We start from the raw sequence: 17,139 nt of genomic DNA, 5'->3' as shown, positions 1-17,139 counted from the left end.
TGGGCCCGTCCACTCCTCCACTGGGGTCATTTACTTAGGACCCTCCGCCCAGCAGCCCACCAAGGGCAGAGGGGCTCCGTTCTGGACCTGCCTCTCACAGAGGATCAGCACGCGAGGACAAAGTATAGGACCAGGTGCTCACATTCTAATTAACGCCTGAATTTCCCTTTGCTCTGCTCTGCCCTCGCGGGAGTCTGGGGTGTTTTACTCTAGAATGGCCACAAGATGGCGCCAAGAGCAAACCTTCCTGGCCCAGAGCCAGGATTCCACCCACTCTGAGTACCCCCAGCCGGGCGCTGTCCTCACCTCCATTCAAGCTTTGGAGGGTGCGTGTAGGTGAGGGGGCTGGGAAGGGGATAACTCCAGCCTCACCGGGGCCAGGGAACATCAGAGATAGTTGGTTCTTACTCTTCATTTGGTACTCCATTCTCTTACTGCATTGGCGGGAACACCAAAGCCCAGAGAGGGGCAGGGCTTCCCAACGGCACACAGCAAAGGCTGGGAGCAGCCGGGACACACAGCTCCTGCCTCCAGTTCTGCCCGTCTCCTGTGGAGAAGGGCCCATGGTGGAGGGCAGAAGGCGGGGAGGAAAAGCAGAATCGGAGGCTGGAGGCAATGATGGACCCCAAGACTGGACTCTGTGGGCTCAGATACAGGCCTCCAGGCCTGTCCTTAAAGATACTCCCCGTCCCAAGCCGCCGCTGCACCATCAGAGCTTTAAGCCTCAAGGGCCTTGAGCACTTCCTGAGAGCCCTATTAGGAGTGAGCGAACCCCAGGAGCCGTGAGGCCCTTGTCAGCTAACATCTTGGGTGAAAGGCAACACCTTGGGTGACAGCTATCACCCTCATTAACAAGTAGGGAGAGAAAATCCTGCGCAAGTGGAAAGGAGGTGGGATGGCCTCTGGGGGGATGGGGTGGTGGGAGGGGAGTGTGCCCACACACGCTTTCCTGACACAAGGGTGCCTGGGTGTTGAGAGGGTGTGGCTGCAGCCACAGTGACCACCGCAGCTTTGCACCTGTCCTTCTGGTCCAGGTACTGTCCATGAAGAAGTGTATGTATACTGGGGGAGGGGTCCCTTCTCAGGACTTAGCTGAATGGGGTACTTGCCTGCCTAAACACTGCCCCGCAGAGCTCCCCGTTGTCACCAGGAACCCATCATCAGGGACCAGTCTCTTAGCCGGGTACTCCCAGCCTTGCCTCATATCTGCCAACCTCTTTTCCCATTCTCACCTCTTTTCTCACCCACATCATCAAGTCTCCCACGCTGCAGCCACCTTGCCCATATCAGGCCTCTGCCGATCCTGACGTGATGCCACCTTCCAGGTCATCCTCCTTGGAAACTTGTGCGAAGAGCTACAGCCATTCCATGGCCAGAAGATGGAGGCACCAAGATTTGGACGGAGTATGCATTTTGACACTGACACTTCTCTGTCTGGCCTGATTCCCCTTTTTTAAAAAAATTTTAATTGTACTGAAGTATAGTTGATTTACAATGTTGTGTTAATTTCTTCTGTACAGCAAAGTGACCCAGATATACACATATATATAAATTCTTTTTCGTATTCTTTTCCACTGTGGTCTGTCACAGAATATTGAATATATAATAGTTCCCTGTGCTCTACAGTAGGACCTTGTCGTCTATCCATCCTATACATACTAGTTTGCCTCTGCTAATCCCAAACTCTCATTCCTCCCTCCCCACCTCCTTGGCAGCCACAAGTCTGTTCTCTATATCTGTGAGTCTATTTTTGTTTTGTAGATATGTTGATTTGTATTGTATTTTAGCTTCCAAATATAAGTGATATCATACGATATTTGTCTTTCTCTGTCTGACTTACTTCGCTTAGTATGCTAATCTCTAGGTCCATCCATGTTGCTACAAAGGGCATTATTTCATTCTTTTTAATGGCTGAGTACTATTCCATTCTTTTTAATGGCTGAGTACTATGTACCACATCTTCTTTATCCATACATCTGTCAATGGACATTTAGGTTCTTTCCATGTCTTTTTTTTTTTTTCCAATGTATTTTTGAATTTTATTTATTTATTATTTTTGGCTGCGTTGGGTCTTTGTTGCTGCGTGAGGGCTTTCTCTAGTTGCGGTGAGCGGGGGCTGCTCTTCGTTGTGGTGTGTGGGCTTCTCATTGCAGTGGCTTCTCTTGTTGCGGAGCACGGGCTCTAGGCATGCCTGCTTCAGTAGTTGTGGCTCGCGGGTTGTAGAGCACAAGCTCAGTAGTTGTGACGCACGGGCTCAGTTGCTCTGCGGCATGTGGGATCTTCCCGGACCAGGGCACGAACCTATGTCCCCTGCATCGGCAGGCGGATTCTTAACAGGGAAACCCTGTTTCCATGCCTTGGCTATTGTGATGTTTCCCTTTTTTGAACCATCAGACTGTGAATACAGATGAGATCTTATTCATTTTGATGATCCCAGAACCCAGCGCTAGCACTGAGTAATAAGTGTTAACTATTTATGTTTAATATTAAGATTTATTAATAAATAAATGCTTAGTTTATGAACAAATGGGTAGACGAATGGTGAGAAGATGGGTGGATGGGTGAATGCTGGAGATGGGTGGTGGAAAAAGAGAAGTGAGAATGATTTACTTCTGTTTATGTGTATGGATAACATAAGAATATAGGAATAGATGAATTCATCTCAGAATGATGGATGGGTAAGTTACTAAGTGGGTAGGTGGTTGGTGGGGAATGAATGACTGCATGGGAGGTGAATTAATGGATGAGTGATGGATGCAATGGCAGAATGTGTGTGTGGTTGGGTGGATGGTGTATAGATAATGGTTGGATAAGTACTGGAAGGATGGTAGATAGTGGTGCTAGATGGTATGTGGTAGGAAGATGGTGGATGCACCTACATAATGGTAGTTAAGTGATGATGAATAGGTAAATAGACTGTAGGTTGATAGATGGAGGGTGGGTGAATGTGGACACTAACTTGACGGATTGATGGATACTGAAATATCCATAGATAGTGGATGCATTACAGGTGATAGGTGGTGGGTGGTGGATGCCTGTTGGGTGAATGGATCATGGGAGTATGGATGGATGGTGGATGAACAGTAAGTGGATGCTTGTGAAGGATCTAGCTGTGGAGAATGGATGGCAAGATGGTAGATCAATGTGAATGGATATATGATTGATGGATGGATCATCAATGGTGAACAAGTCAATGGTGGCTGGAAGGTGCATGAATGGCAAATAAATGGATGGTTGCTAGGTCAAGAGATAATGGTTTGTGTACTGTGGACGTGTAGATGAAAGGTGGATGGTGGACAGATAATGAATGGGTGGATTCTGGATAGATAGATGATGATTAGGTGATGCATGGATGATGGCTAAATGATAAATGGCTACATCTTGGAATATAGATGCATGAAAGGTGAATGGTGGATGGGAAGATGGTGGAGAGATGGTAGATGGATGCTAGGTGGTCAGTGTACTGTAAATGCAAGGTTTAATGTATAGATAGAGGAAGATGGGTAGATGGCAAATGGATAGTGAATGGATCATAAATGAATATGGATGTTGAGTGAATAGTGAATAATGGATGGGGGATGATGCACAGATAATGACTGGCTGGATGGCGAATGGATTGTAATGGTGGAGGAGTCACGGTGGATGAATGCTCACTGCTGTCTCTCTACTCTATCCCCAGCACCTAAAGTAACGCTTGGTACATAGAGGGCACTCAGTAAGTTTTTCTAGAATGGATGAATATGGATGGGTGGTAGATGGCACTTGAATGGGTTTCGGATGAATAATGAATTATGGATGATGAATGGATGATAGAGGATATTGTGAGATGGGCAATGAATGGATAGATATGTGTGAATAGGGATAAGAGTTGGGTGAACGGTAGATGGCCAGTGGGTGGGGGTGGTAGATTATGGTTCATAGAAATACGAATGGATTAGGGAGGGGCATGACTGGTGACTGAATTGTGAATGGGTGAATTGTGGCTGGCTGGCTGGAGGCTAATGGTTGGGTGGTGAATAAATTCAGATAAATAGACAGTAGATGGCAGCTTGATGATTCACGGCCAGATATGTGGTGAATGGATAAATCATCAGTAGATGGATAGATAGTTGTTAAATATTGATGGAAAGCTGTTACCTAGTGAATGATGGATATGTAGCTGGTGGATGGATGGATGGTGAATTAAGGACTGAAGGGTGGGTATTTTCATGGTGTACTGATGCTTGGTAAATGGTGGGTGTGGTGGGGAATGGATGGATGCATGGTGGTTGGATGGTGGTTGAATGGTGGATAGTGAATGGATGCCAATTGGATGGTGGAAGTTAGGTGGTGGATTGTGGATGGGACAGATGTTGGTTTATTGATGGAGGGTAATGGATGGTAGATGGTCGATGTTGGGTGGTGGTTGAATGGTGATTGGATGGTAGAAGAGACACGAATAGATGGTGCATGGTAGATGACGGTGGTTGGATAAGTGGATGCTGAATGGTGACGGATTGTGGTTGTTGGATGGACGTTGGACGTTGGATAAATGATGGTGGATGTTAGGTGCCGGATGGTGGAAGGGTGGGGAATTATGTGGATCAGAGGTTAGGCATCTTGGCCTCAGGTGTCAGGCCTATCCACCAGGCTGAATGAGACTGATTGTCCCAAGGCTGTTTTGTTCCTTTTGGGGAATGGCATCAGGGGTGAGGAGGGGACTGGTGCAGTGACACGCCCCGCCCACGCACATATTGGCCCTCACACTTGAGCGTAGTCCTCTTCACTCCCCCTTCCAATTGGAGGGCGTCCTCTGTGTACCCGGCCTCCCCAAATTCTGCCCGCTGAATTCCTGCACCCCAAACTTGAGGCTGGGCGCCTCAAGTGACCAGGATCAGGTTCTGGGGGATGCGGTCTTGTCAAAGGGAAGTTGAGGCCGGGGTGCTACCTGGGAGCTGGAGCTGGGAAGGGCGGTGGCCGGTAGCCGAGGGGCGTGAGTGTGAATGAAGGGCGGGGCGAGGGACAGCCCGTGGGCGGAGAGCGCGGGAGACGAAGGGAGGGAGCGAGCCACGGAGGGCGAACGGGGCGAGCAGCTCCAAGCCCCGCGTGGCAGCCCCGGCGCGTGCATCCAGCGCGGGCGGGTGAGTGTGAGTGAGGCACAAGGGGCGCCCCTCCTCACCCTTGTCCCTGCCGGGGCCCCGCGGGGCGCCCGGGCGGCCAGGCGCGGCGTGGGTGGGAGAGGAGGAAGGGGCGAGTGGGGGGGTTGAGTCGGAGCTCCCTTGAGAAGGGGAGGGTGTGGGGACCTTGGCTGCTGGACGCTGCGCTTTGGGCGAGAACAGTATATGTGGGGGCTGTGCGCGGCCATACCTGGCCCTACACACCTGGCAGCTGAGGGAGGTGTGGGTGGCGGAGCCTTAGATGTGCGGATGCCCCACTGGCACTGGCCCCTGGCGCCGGGCTGCGGGGTGGCAGCCCTCAGGCATTTGCTGGCTGCCTGCTTGCCCCCTTGGCTCTATCACCTGTCTCTACCGCCCCTCCTCTCTCCTTCTCCATCCGCATAATCTCTCTGGGTCAGTTTCTGTCTTCTCTCTGTACCTCTCTTTCTCCAGTTCTATCAGCTCTGCGTTGTCTCTGTGGCCAGTGGGTTTTTCCTGCCTGTCCCTCTGGCCCTTTCTCGCATCTGTCTGAATCTCTGAGTCCACTTTCCTGGTCTCTGTCCTGGCTCCCCGGGCTCTACTTGAGGTTCTGGGGTCCTGGGATGGGATCCCCCATGAAGGGCTCCTCTGGAGGGACTGACCTGGGAGCATCAGCCTGGGGGGAGGGGCTTTCACAAGCTCTGGGATTGGGTGGAGGCTCAGGTGGGTATGCCCTGGGATGCCCACTGCAGTGTGTGGTCCCCTCGCAGCCTTCCCTGGGTCCCAGTGGGACTTCAGCTGACCTAAGCTGGGTGCTGGGTGAAAGAAACCTCATTTCCCAGAAAGGCAGCCATCCTGTTTTGCTGGGTGGGCACAGGATCCCCTCCCCACAAGCAGCAGGGCATCACAAGCATTCCAGCCTGCCGGTCAGTGCCCTCCCTGCCAGCACTCCTGCCCCTTGCACGTGGCCGCTGCTGTCCCCCGAGCCAGCGCCCAACGAGGTGTCTGCCTGCCAGAGCCCGCCCCCATTTCTGCCTCTGGCCTAGTGCAGGTGGAGAGTTTGAGGCCGGCGCCCACGAGTCCTGGCAGGACCTCTCTTCCCAGAGCCCCTGCTGTGTGGTCTCTGGTGGGGCTCCCTTGCCCCTGCGCCTGGCTTGAGTGGGCGTGGCCACACGCAGGCAGGAGGTCAGTCTCCCTTCGCCTTGGGTGTGCAGGGTGTCCGTTCTCAGGGAGGACTGAGCACTCCTGCCACTGCCCCGCTGCAGCCTGGGCACACCGTGTGGGACCTGTCCCTCAGCGCCCCCTCTGAGGGTGGGCTCGGGCAGGGAGCAGCCGTGAGAGAGGTCCAGCCTGGGCTGTGGGTGCTGGGCCCGGGCTGGAGTCGTCTGAAGCCTCCGGGAGGCGGGTGGGGTCGAGCACCTGGCCCACAGCAGACACCCCGTTTCTGCTCCTCGTCTCCGAGCAGCCCAACGTGGCAGCAGCATGAGTGCCCCCCAGCCCGCCGTGCCAGAGCTGAACCCAGCTGAGGAGGCTGGAGGCCTGGCAGGACAGGTATGCAGTTGGGACCCTGTGGTCTGCCACCCTGGAGCCCTGGCCTGCGACTCAGCGCATGCCTCAGTTTACCCATCTGGGTGGAGGTTCTCCTCTACGGGGGTCTGATCTGCAAAGCAGACCTTGTGCCCAAGACAGTCTGCTCTCTGCTGGGTGAGGCCATGCCAGGGTCCCCTGCCCTCAGTGCTACTTTTCCGGGTGGTATTGATGGAGCTGAAAAGTGAGGTCCCTGCCTAAGGGGTGCCGTCCTGATATCCTGAGTGCTGGAGTTGGGCTCTTCTCATTGTTGGGGGCAGTGGGACCAGAGTGGGGGGACCAGCCCAGAGCTGCACGAGGGCCAGTCTGGAGCCTGGGCTTGCCCTCCTGGCGAGGCGGACGGGGAGGGTGGACACCAAACTCCACGGGCCCGGATCACCTTCCCCCACTGTCTGGGCAGAGGAGCGCCCCTGGGCGGGGACCAGCAGGGTTCCCTGGAGGAGGGTAGGAAGGAGAATGGCAGGGTGGGATGGGGGGAGAGGGATTCCCAGAAGGAGCCCCTGGACTGGCAAGGCCAGCAGGAGGTCCAGTCATTGGGCCACGCTGGGGTCCCTGTTCTGTTGTCACTCCGATTCCGCAGATGTCCCAGGCTAGTGACACCTGTTTTCACACTTAAGGATCACTTGTGGTACTTTGTTAAAATGCTGTTTCCTGGGCCCCCACCCAGAGAGTGCATTTAAACACATGTTCAGATGGTTCTGCTGGGGGACTCAGGGCCATTTAACAAAGTCCTGCCGGCTGTGTGCCTGCCCTTCCTCGATGCACCTTTGGGGGAAGGGACACGCACCAAGCAGTTCTCTTTCTGGGTAAAAGAAGGGGGGGTGGGGAGCTCCAGGAAGGGGACCAGCCGAGGCAAAGGCACGGAGGGAAGTCAGGGCTGCTGTGGCGCGGGGGCCGGAGGCCTGTGCCACGGCACTGGTGGTTGGGGCCTCTACCTTGGAAGGCCTTGAATGGGAGGCGGAGATGCTGAGGGCACCAGGAGAGCTTGGGGAGGCGGCCCCCCCGCAGGGCTCCTGTGGGCACTGAACAATGAGCCCGGAGCAAGTCCCTCAGGTTGCCATGGCAACAGCTTCCCAGCTCCTCTGAGCTGGGGAGGAGGCCAAGGGCCCAGTAGGAAAGACCCCAGGAAAGGGCTTTGCAGGATACCGGAGACAGCTGGGGATGCACAAAAGCCCTGAGCTCGCTCACCATGTGACCTTGGCCTTCTGGTCTCAGGCTGCTGTTTGTTAAATGGGCCTAAGGGCTGAGCCCAGGTGGGTCCTGTGTTGCCCCAGGGAGAGCCCGCAATCCCAGGTGCTGAGTGCCCCAGCTCCAGCGGTGGGATGGGGGAGGGGCCGGGACCCTCTGGGGGATGTGCATGTACGCGCATGTGCTCTCCTGGCCCTGAGGACTGGGACAGTGCAGGACAGGCATGGCAGGGAGTGGGGAGCCCAGGCCTGGCGTCGCCTTGACCCCCACCCACCCTCCCTGCAGGCCATGGTGGGTGCCCGGGAGAAGGGCCCTCGGGTGGGCCAGCGGCTGCCCTCAATCGTGGTGGAGCCCGGCGAGGGGGGTGCCGTGGCGAGCGGGGAGCTGCGTTGGCCTCCGGAGGGCGCCCAGAGGGGGTCCGCCCAGAGCCAGGCTGCTGCTGCTGAGTGAGGGGGCTGCCTGTAGGGGTCCCGAGAGGAGTCAGGAGCCAGGTCCCCCACCCTCCAGCCTGCTTGCACCCATTCACCTGCCTGCCCTGTGAGCTTCTGCCCGGCGCTTAGGCGCTGCCTGGCCTGCCCCTCTCCCTATCACCGTCCCCCTCCCATCGGCACACGAGGTCCCCTCATCCGGCACATTGTGGCCCCTGGCCTGGCACACAGGTATGGGTCAGTTCTCACCCCTCGCCACCCGGTCCCGCCCCCTCTCCCCTCGCCCTCACGATTCATTACCTTTGGGACAGGCGTGCATTGCCCACCAGAGCCTGCGCGGGGTACGGGTGTGGGTGCGAGGCCGGGGAGATGGGCCAGCCTGGTGGGAGGTTAAAGGCCGAGGGGCTGCCAGAGCCAGCGGAGCTTCTGGGAGGGGGATGCGGGCAGGAGAGGGGTCAGCCAGGAGCCAGCCCTGCGGCACGGGAGAAACAGCGGGCTGGGCAGTGAGGGCCTCTGTGGAGGAGGCATGAGGGGTGCGTTGTGCCCTGGCTAGCTCTGTCCCCTGGAGACCCCTGGGGAGTCTGTCCCAGGGAATTCAGCCTCAGCTGGGGCTGCTTGACCCCCCGCCTGCCGGTTGCTCCTCCCCAGAGGCCAGCTCCCCGCCCCCGCTGCAGCCCTCCCCGGCCCGCAGGCCCCTTGCAGCCGGGGCCCAGAAGAAGCCTGTCCCTGCCGTGCCGCCCACCTCTCCCCAGACTCCCCTCAGCCTCTGCCAGGTCTGTCCAGGGTCCGCCCCTCGGGTGACCAGTCACACGTGGGCTCTGGGGAGGTCCCGGGCCTCCTCCCAACCTCTGGTGGCCATGCTCTGGGGCGGGGGCTCCCAGAGCCTGGCCTCATCCGCCCTCTCTCACCGAGGACCACGCACCCAGCACCTCCTCTACCTTCGCCCGTGGGGGAACTTGGGGCCTGCCCCACCCTCGCACGTTTCCTTGCAGACCTGTCAGAAATGCATCACCCACCAACACGGAGGCCCTTGTGTTTCTGCAGCCTCCCTCACCGCGTCTGCCGGGAGCACCAGGGAAGGTTCCAGATGGCACTGGCAGCAAGCGTGCCAGCTCTGAGGACCAGTCCCCCTGCACCCAGTGATGGGACAAGGACATGGCCAGATTCCGCTGTCCCTGGGCTCTGACAGCTGAGAGGGCCTCAGCCCCAGAGCGGCTGGGGATGCTTAGAGCGGCCTGGGCCTGCCCGGGCGCCCAGTAGGCAGAGCTGAGCTACCACCTCCGGCCTCACCAGCTCCGCCAGCACTGCAAACCCCTGCCCTCTCCTGTCCACAGCCCAGGGCCCGGATCACACCCCTCCTTGTTCTCTGGTTGGAAGCAGAAATAAAGACTCTTCCTGGTGGTCAGGGGGTGCACCTGGTGGGGATTCGAGGAGCTAAGGACAATTTTGGTTCTGCCAGTGGCATTCCAGGCAAGGGCCTCTGTTCAGAGCCCATGCTGACCAGACCAGAGTGCCCAGTGAGTGACCACTGGGTGTTCCACACTGGGGGTGAGGGTGGTTGGCGGGACTGTCGTGTTTGCTGCTCTGGCGCCCTGCCTAGGGCCCTCTGCTCTGCTCGGCCTCAGCTGAGGCTGTCCAAGGCAAGACCAGCTTCCTCTAGGTGGCCTCCCCCCTCTCCTTGGGACCTCCAGCCCTGGCTGGACCCCGAGGCAGGACTTCTCCTGTCACCCCCTACCCACTCTGGGTGCAGTAGGGCACAGGAATGGTACATGGGTGGGGTGCACTATTCCAGCTTGAATCTTATTAAATCCTTGCGTAATCCCATCGTATGGATGAGGAAGCTGAGGTGCGAAGTGAGGAGCCCAAGGCTAGTGCAGGCCCCGGCTATGACGGGATCCCTGAAGTTGGGAAGCCACTGATCCAGCCAGAGTGCCCATGTGGGAGATTGGGTAGCACCTCCTCCTGGGCCATGCGAGGGCCCTATCCCTCCATGCGGTACAGCGACATCGTTTCTTGGCTCTGTTAGCCGGTTGGGGTGGGCCTGGGGCGCAGAAACCTGATCACTGCCTGGAACCACTCCCCAGCTGTGCCACCCTCCCTCCCATCATCCCAACCTGGCCCCCTGCTCTCAGCCAGGCTGACCCAGGCCTGAGGAAGCTCAGGGCCTGGCAAGGGGGAGCCCTGCATAGATGTTAGCTCAACAAATCCACAGGCCCAGGTGGGTGGTAGCGTGAGGTCTTGGTGAACCTGGAGGAGGAGGTGGGAGACACAGGCCCCTCTGTTCTTTCCTGGAGGCCTTGCTAACCTCCAGGATGAATAAGGCACTTTCTCCTACCCGCCTTCTTTCTAAAAATAGCCCACCCCCCAAATGCCGGAGAGGTGGGAGGCGAGATGCAGAAGTTTGCCTGGCAGCCTGCTTTAATTTTAAACCTGCGGCCAGTACACAGGCCCAGGATGGCTCCTCTTAGGAGGGGGTTGGGCTGTCCTTCAAGGTCCCGCCCCTCTTCCTCCACAGACCCTTCCTGTCGGCTCCACAAGGGGGCAGGGGGCAGACACTTCACAGGAAGCCTTGCCAGGACTTGCTGACACATGGGACTGGGTCGAGGGCCTGAGCAAGCAGGAGTCATTTCCGGGTTCCTGGTGTGGAATGCTGGGGAGGGGCGGGACGATGGTGCCATTTACTGAGATTTCATCCTCGCCCCTCCCAGGCAGAGTGTGGCAGCCATTTAAACGCGACTTTCTCAAGGTCCCACAGTTGACAAAGAGCCGGGCTGGGGCAGGATCCCAGGTGCGCCCGAGGCCTAAGCCCTAGCGGTACCCACAACGCCACTCTGGAGCTCACCGCCTAACAGGGCAGCTCTTGGGTGGAGGCGACCCGTAACTGGAGGTCCCGGGTCCCCGTCGTGCTCCGTGAGCTGGGGAATAAGGGGGTGTCAGGCCCGGGGAGGCAGCCCAGTGGGGGCGATCTTCACCCTGTGGGTCTGCTGTCCCGCACAGCGCAGGGCCTCGGCCCTTAAAGACCTGCAGGCTGAGACCACGCACACACCGACTGACCCGCGAGCTTGCGCATAACGGTAGGGGGCGGTGCCAGAGATATATGCTCCGCCCCTCCTCCTGCGGCCCCGCCCCCAGCACGCAGGAGCGGGCCAACCTAGACTTTGCAACATCGGCCTCGGAGAGATTGAGGCTCAGAGACAGACACTGACCCCTGCCCAGGCCCACAGCCGGTTAGGGGCAGAGGCTGGAGCCTTGGTGTCCTGTTCCCAGGCCGGTCTCTGCCCTGGACCCGGCGGCAGTGTAAGTGGAATTTGCCACTTTGGGCCTCTACATTCAGCGTGTAGTAGCCTGGCTCCCCAGGAACCCCTAGGACAGGCAAGCATCTGGTGGTGTGGTCCTTCTCCCTCCCTTCCTGCCCTGGGCGCCAGGTCCTCTGCTGAGGTGAGCCCACTGGATCCCAACAATAACCCCATTTTATGGAGGAATAACCTGAGGCTGAATGAGAAATGCCTCTCCCGGGGCTGTGCGGCCCAACATGGGGCAGAGGAGTTGCTCTCTTCTTGGGGTCCCCAGCTGTTGCGCCCCTTCCCAACTGCCCCCTCTGCTCGGCCTTCTCCTGACCCGGGCCAGACCGGCCCTGTGCCCAAGGCTCCTCTGAGACAAGGCTGGGACTTTTCCAAAGGGATTTTACTGAGAAAGTTGGGGGGAAACAGCACGGAAATGGAGTAAAAGAAAGAGCACAGCCTCACGCTGAAAAGGGGCCACAGGTTTGGGCAGGGGTGGGGTGCAGCTGGGGGTTGGGAAGAGGTCAGGGGGCAACCCCCTAGGCCTGGGCACCACCAACTTTTTAGGGACCTGTCTTTTGAGTGGAGGTGACCTACATTGGGAGGTCCCAGCACTCAGTTGTGCCCCGTGACCTGGAGAACAGGAGGGGCGGACCGAGGAGCCCCCAGTGTCCACCAGGGCCCTGCTCCATGGGAAGACCCAGTCCTCAGAGGCAGAGATCTAGGCTGGAAGCCTCGCCTCTTTCTTGCCAAATGTGTGGCCGTGAGCAGGTTCCGATGCCTTTCTGAGTTGGTGTCCTAGTGCAATATGGGTGGGGAGCAGCTACCCCACGGGGTCCCAGGACTTGCACCGAAGAGCCCTGGGTGATCACCTCGAGGGCCCCCCACACACCACTTCGGTCTCCTGAGTTGTGCTTGCCCTTCTCATCTCTTAGTCTCTGACTGTTGGAGACACATGGGACAGGAGGCCATTGGGCAGGCTGGCCTGAGCTGGGGTGGGGGGGAAGGCCCACCCAACCAGCGGGGTGCCTCATAGGCTTGAGCTGGGACTCTTATGGCCCCACTTCACAGAGGGGAACCCAGGGCTCTGGGAGCTAATGACTCAAGAGAAAACTAGAGGGCTTCTGGAGGAGGTGCTGGTATCTCCAGGTACAGCTTGGTCCATGTGCAGATGTCAGCAAGGTACTGCAGCATCTCAGGTGCCTTCCAATCTGTTACGGGCTGGATTTTGTCCTCAAAAAATTCTTATGTTAAAGTCTTACCTCCCAGTACCTCAGAATGTGACTGTATTTGGAGGTGGGTCTTTGTAAAGAGTGACTAAGTTAAAATGAGCCCATTTTGGTCCTAATCCAACACGGCCTTACAAGAAGGGGAGATGAGGACACAGACCCACAGAGGGTGACACAGGGAGAAGACGGCCGTCCACAAGCCGCAGAGAGATGCCTCAGGAGAAATCAGCCCTGTCAACACCTTGATCTGGGACCTTGCAGCCTCCAGAACTGTGAGAAAATCAATGTCTGCTGTTTAAGCCCCCCAGCGCCCTGGGACAGCTCAGGGGCTTGTGTCTGCTCTCTTCAGAACGCTGCCCAGAGCACCTCCCCTGCTCTGCCCCAGGCCCCTGTGGCTCCAGCCCGAGTGAACAGGCCTGGATCTGTCCTCTCTGGATTTTCCCTAAGTTTTTTCCCTTGGACGCCAGCAGCGGAATCCCCCCAGGAGGGTGTCGGGCCAGCGTCTCCTCAGTGACCCTCCCCACAAAATGTCTTTAGCTGGAGCCACCTTGGAGGAGTGGGACCTGTGCTCCTGGCCACTCAGGCTCAGGCCCACCTCCTTACCTTCCCTCACGGGCGGACCCCTGCTATCCCTCCTGTCCGTGAGCGTAATCCTATCTGTCCTCGAGGGCCCCTCTCCTTCTTCCAGCTCCTGGCAGGTGGCCTACAATATTCCCTTTGCTGTCGCTGTCTCCCCCCCATTTCTGCCCTCGGGGCTCTCAGCGCCAGGCAGGGCACAGGGCTGGCGCTGGCGACTCTGCCCTGGAGGGAGGGGTCCTTCTGGGCTTGGCCGCTGTGGGCTGGGTGCCCCCTTCCAGCCAGCTGGTGCCTGCTGCCTCTGGCCTCAGTCTGACCAGCCCTCCGCAGCCGTGTCCACCCCCTCCACGGCCTCCGGAGCGCTGCTTCCTCGTCCCTCCCCTCCACAGCCCCTGGCCTGCGTTGCCAGGAGTCAAAGGTTGGAGTGATTGCCTCTGGAGTGGGAAGGGGGTGGGAGCATTTCTACAAGTGAAAGCATGGGGCTGTGGTGGAGGGTGGGGCTGGGGGCGGGCTGGGGGCCGTGGCCAGCTTGGCAGTAGCTGGGGAGTCCCAGCTGTTGGTCACTCGCTCTGGCTGCTCCAGAGGCCCCAGCGCCTAGGCCCCGCTCTGAGGCCCCAGCTCGGCCGGCTTCTCCTGGCAGCCCTGCTCTGTTTGGGGCCCAGTGTCTACTCACCCGGCAGGTATGTCTGTGCAGGTGGGGCAGGTGGGCCACCGGGGTGCTGTGGGGGGTAGGCGGGGACTCAAGGGGCTGAGGACAATTCTGGTTCTGCTAGTGGCCTTCCAGGCTGAGCACCCCGGCTCGGAGCCCAGGCCAGAATGCCAGCTCAAATCACAGCGATACACATGTGCACACATGCATACACAACACACAGAGATAGAAAGCATACAGACGTGAACATGCAGACCTACATGGACTCACGAACAGAGCCACTCACAGACACTCTGAGGCACACACGTACCGGGAGACACACTCAGGTTAACACACAGTTGTGCAAAACCCATATGCACAAAGTAGTGGCACACCTATGGGCTGATACGCCTACATGAAGTTGCTTATCTCTTTTCCTTGGGCACCTGCCATGTACCAGCCCTGGCTGGAGGCTGGGTCAGGCCCACTCTCTGCCCTGGGGGGGTTCCTGGTCAAGAGGCAGATGCCCCAAACCCTGTAATTGTCCCCCGATCATGGGAGAAGTTGTGCCCAGGGCAGGAACCAGGCCCAGAGCAGGAGGCGCTGACCATGATCTGGGGCTCAGCTGGTTGGAGAAGGCTTCTTGGGGGAGGAGCCACATGTGCTGAGCCTTGAAGGAGTCAGCAGCTGCAGAAGGTGGGGGTGAGGTCACTGTTGGCAGAGGGAACAGTCTGTACAAAGGTGTGGAGGAGAGGTGAGTGCATCCAAGTGGTCAGAGTGGGTGAGGGATTGAGTAGATGAAACTGGAGGGGCCAGTTAGGAAGGGTCTTGAATGCCCAGCTAAGGAGTCTGTGCTTCTCCCGAGGGTGATGGCAGCCCAGGGTGGGGAGAGGGGTTATGTTTTGTTGCTATTAAAAAGGGAAGCCTTTTAAGTGCCTTTTAAAAATAGGCTTTTCTGGAGTATAGAAAAGCTATTTCTAAGCAGATGATCATATCACCTACAAATAATGACATTTTTTATCAGGTCCTTCCCAACATTTATACTTCTTATTCATTTTTCTTGCCTTATTGCCTTTGCTAGTTCTTCTAGGCAAATGTTGAATAGTGTGAGAACACACGCTTGTCTTCTTCCGTATTTCAGGAGAAGAACCTTACCTTGCAAGGAAGGGTTTTAAGGGAGGTTTATGTTTTGGCAAGACCCCCCCCCCATTGCTCTGACGAGATGGGTTTCAAGGGGTCTAGGAAGGGGTACAGTTAGGACCTGTGATCAGGTGATGGGGGTTGGCAGGTGGGAGGTATGAGGGAGACACAGTCCTCTGCCCGAGGTGGCTACTTTGGAGCTTTGAAGGATGGGTTGACAGTCCAGGCCCAGGGTAGGCGGAGAGGCTGGGAGTGGGAAGGGCACCACGGGATACCTGGGAGGAGATGCTATAGGAGGGAAGGCCTAGGAAAAGGGGGTGGAAGCTGGGGCTGGGGTTAGCAAGTGGTGGGGGAAGCCCAAACTTGACTTCTTGGTCACAGATAGGGTGGCCCCAGATGAGAGCTTCCAGTGACCATGTCTTCTGGGTGGCATTCCTGCCCCTGCCACTGGCCCTGCAGTGTGGGTGCCTTGGCCTGACCTGGAGAACATGGGGCCCAGGGCTCAGGCTAGGTCTGGGCCTCCTGGGCCTTGAAGCTCATCCAGCACCACGTCCCAGGCACAAGGGCCAGGGCCTCTGAACACTCAGGGCAATGGGACAGAGAGAAAGAAAGCCAGAGAGAGGCCCCATGGGTGAGGAGGCAGGCACGGGGCAGGGGCCAAGGTAGGGTCGGCAAGGAGTCTGCAGCCCAGAAGACACCAGCGTGACGCCTGGCCAGGCCAGCCAGGCAGGGGGTGACCCTTACATTGATGGTTCACTCCTCCGCCAGGCTGGCTCTGGGGTGACGGGGAGGGGGTAGAAGAACAGAGGTCCCCAGGCCAGTGAGGAGGCCCCATCACCACAGGGACAGTCCGAGGGCCTGACGAGCAGACAAGTGGTACAGCACAGCCCAAGGACTCCTTGGAGGTGGAGGCACCTGCACCCGAGGTTCTGAAGACCAGGTCAGATTCGGGGAGTAGCGGGGGAGGCTGGGAGGAGGAGCAGCCTAAGTAGAAGGCGGGAGGCTGGACAGGCACGAGGCGGCTGGTGGGGCTGGATGGGTGCAGGTCAAGAAGGCCCAGAAATGAGGCTGCAGAAAGCTCTGTCCGGGACAGGGGGCTTCGAATGCCAGGCTGTGGGGCTCAGGCTTGGCCTGAAGGCTGCGGAGAGCCATGGAAGGGTTTAAAGTAGGAGAGTGACCGGGTTGACTTGTGCCTTGTGAAGGTCAAGAATGACTTGGGAAGCTGCAGAAGCGGGATACAGAGGGACCAGCTAGGGGCCTCGATGGGCCTTCAGTGCAGCTCTGATTTGGGACGAGGGTGGTTGAGCAGGGTAGGTGGGCTCCAAGTCTCTGCCTCTGTGACCTCCCATGAGACCCAGCCACCAGCTGCCCCTCCTCCCCCAGAATTTGCCTCTAGGCTTCCTGGGAGAGCTTCAAGTCCAACCCCGCTCCGGGCATCTGGAGCTGACCCCACCTTCCGAACCTCTGCCAGGAGAAAGGGTTCCTCGGGCAGCAGGGCTTGCTGATGCCGGGAGACACAGGAGTCCAGCCTCTGCTCCCAGGTTCCTAGACAGACCTGGGCTGGCCCAGGCTCCCCGCCCGGGAGCTGTGTGGCTTAAGGCAAGACCCTGTCCCTCTCTGAGCCTGTTTCCTCATGTATGAAATGCAGTGAACGACACCCTGCCACTTTGTTGTCATGGGGATCTGACGTGTGTCGGGCATTGGGCTGAGCACGCAATGGGTGCTTACTAAGTGTGAGCTCTTCCCAGCCAAGGTAGGCCAGCTTGTCCTTCCCCCACACTCCCTGGAGACAGAGCCCGGAGCACGGCAGGCTGAGCACAGCTGGAATGGCTTTCTTCATCACCACACCTGCCCCTGCTGGGCACTGGGGGACACCTGGGGTGGGTTGGGGGGGCAGTGGGTGCAGGGGATGGCCGGGTCCTGTGACAATGCTCCCTGCCATTGGGCTGGTCTGCGGGCAGGGTCCCC

At 58.1% G+C, this 17,139-nt stretch overlaps 1 protein-coding gene across 1 annotated transcript; it reads left to right on the top strand.

The window, feature by feature from the left end:
- Positions 1-6,596: 6,596 nt before the first annotated feature.
- Positions 6,597-9,460, top strand: LBHD2 (LBH domain containing 2). The gene is made up of 3 exons (XM_065870958.1): positions 6,597-6,665; positions 8,175-8,330; positions 9,362-9,460. The coding sequence occupies exons 1-3, from the start codon at positions 6,597-6,599 to the stop codon at positions 9,458-9,460; spliced, it is 324 nt and encodes a 107-aa protein (XP_065727030.1).
- The last annotated feature ends 7,679 nt before the right edge of the window (positions 9,461-17,139 follow it).

This window comes from Phocoena phocoena, chromosome 2, assembly GCF_963924675.1.
Source record: "Phocoena phocoena chromosome 2, mPhoPho1.1, whole genome shotgun sequence".
Lineage (NCBI taxonomy): Eukaryota > Metazoa > Chordata > Mammalia > Artiodactyla > Phocoenidae > Phocoena > Phocoena phocoena.
The sequence above is the reverse complement of the archived record's forward strand: the minus strand, read 5'-3'. Positions and strand labels throughout refer to the sequence as shown.

What these genes read in the sequence shown, in the direction of transcription:
- LBHD2 (XM_065870958.1), top strand. Translation starts at nt 6,597, where the DNA reads ATGAGTGCCCCCCAGCCCGCCGTGCCAGAGCTGAACCCAGCTGAGGAG. An exon ending in CTGGAGGCCTGGCAGGACAG is followed by an intron (nt 6,666 to 8,174) that starts GTATGCAGTTGG and finishes CCCTCCCTGCAG; the next exon opens with GCCATGGTGGGTGCCCGGGA. An exon ending in CCCAGAGCCAGGCTGCTGCT is followed by an intron (nt 8,331 to 9,361) that starts GCTGAGTGAGGG and finishes GTGTTTCTGCAG; the next exon opens with CCTCCCTCACCGCGTCTGCC.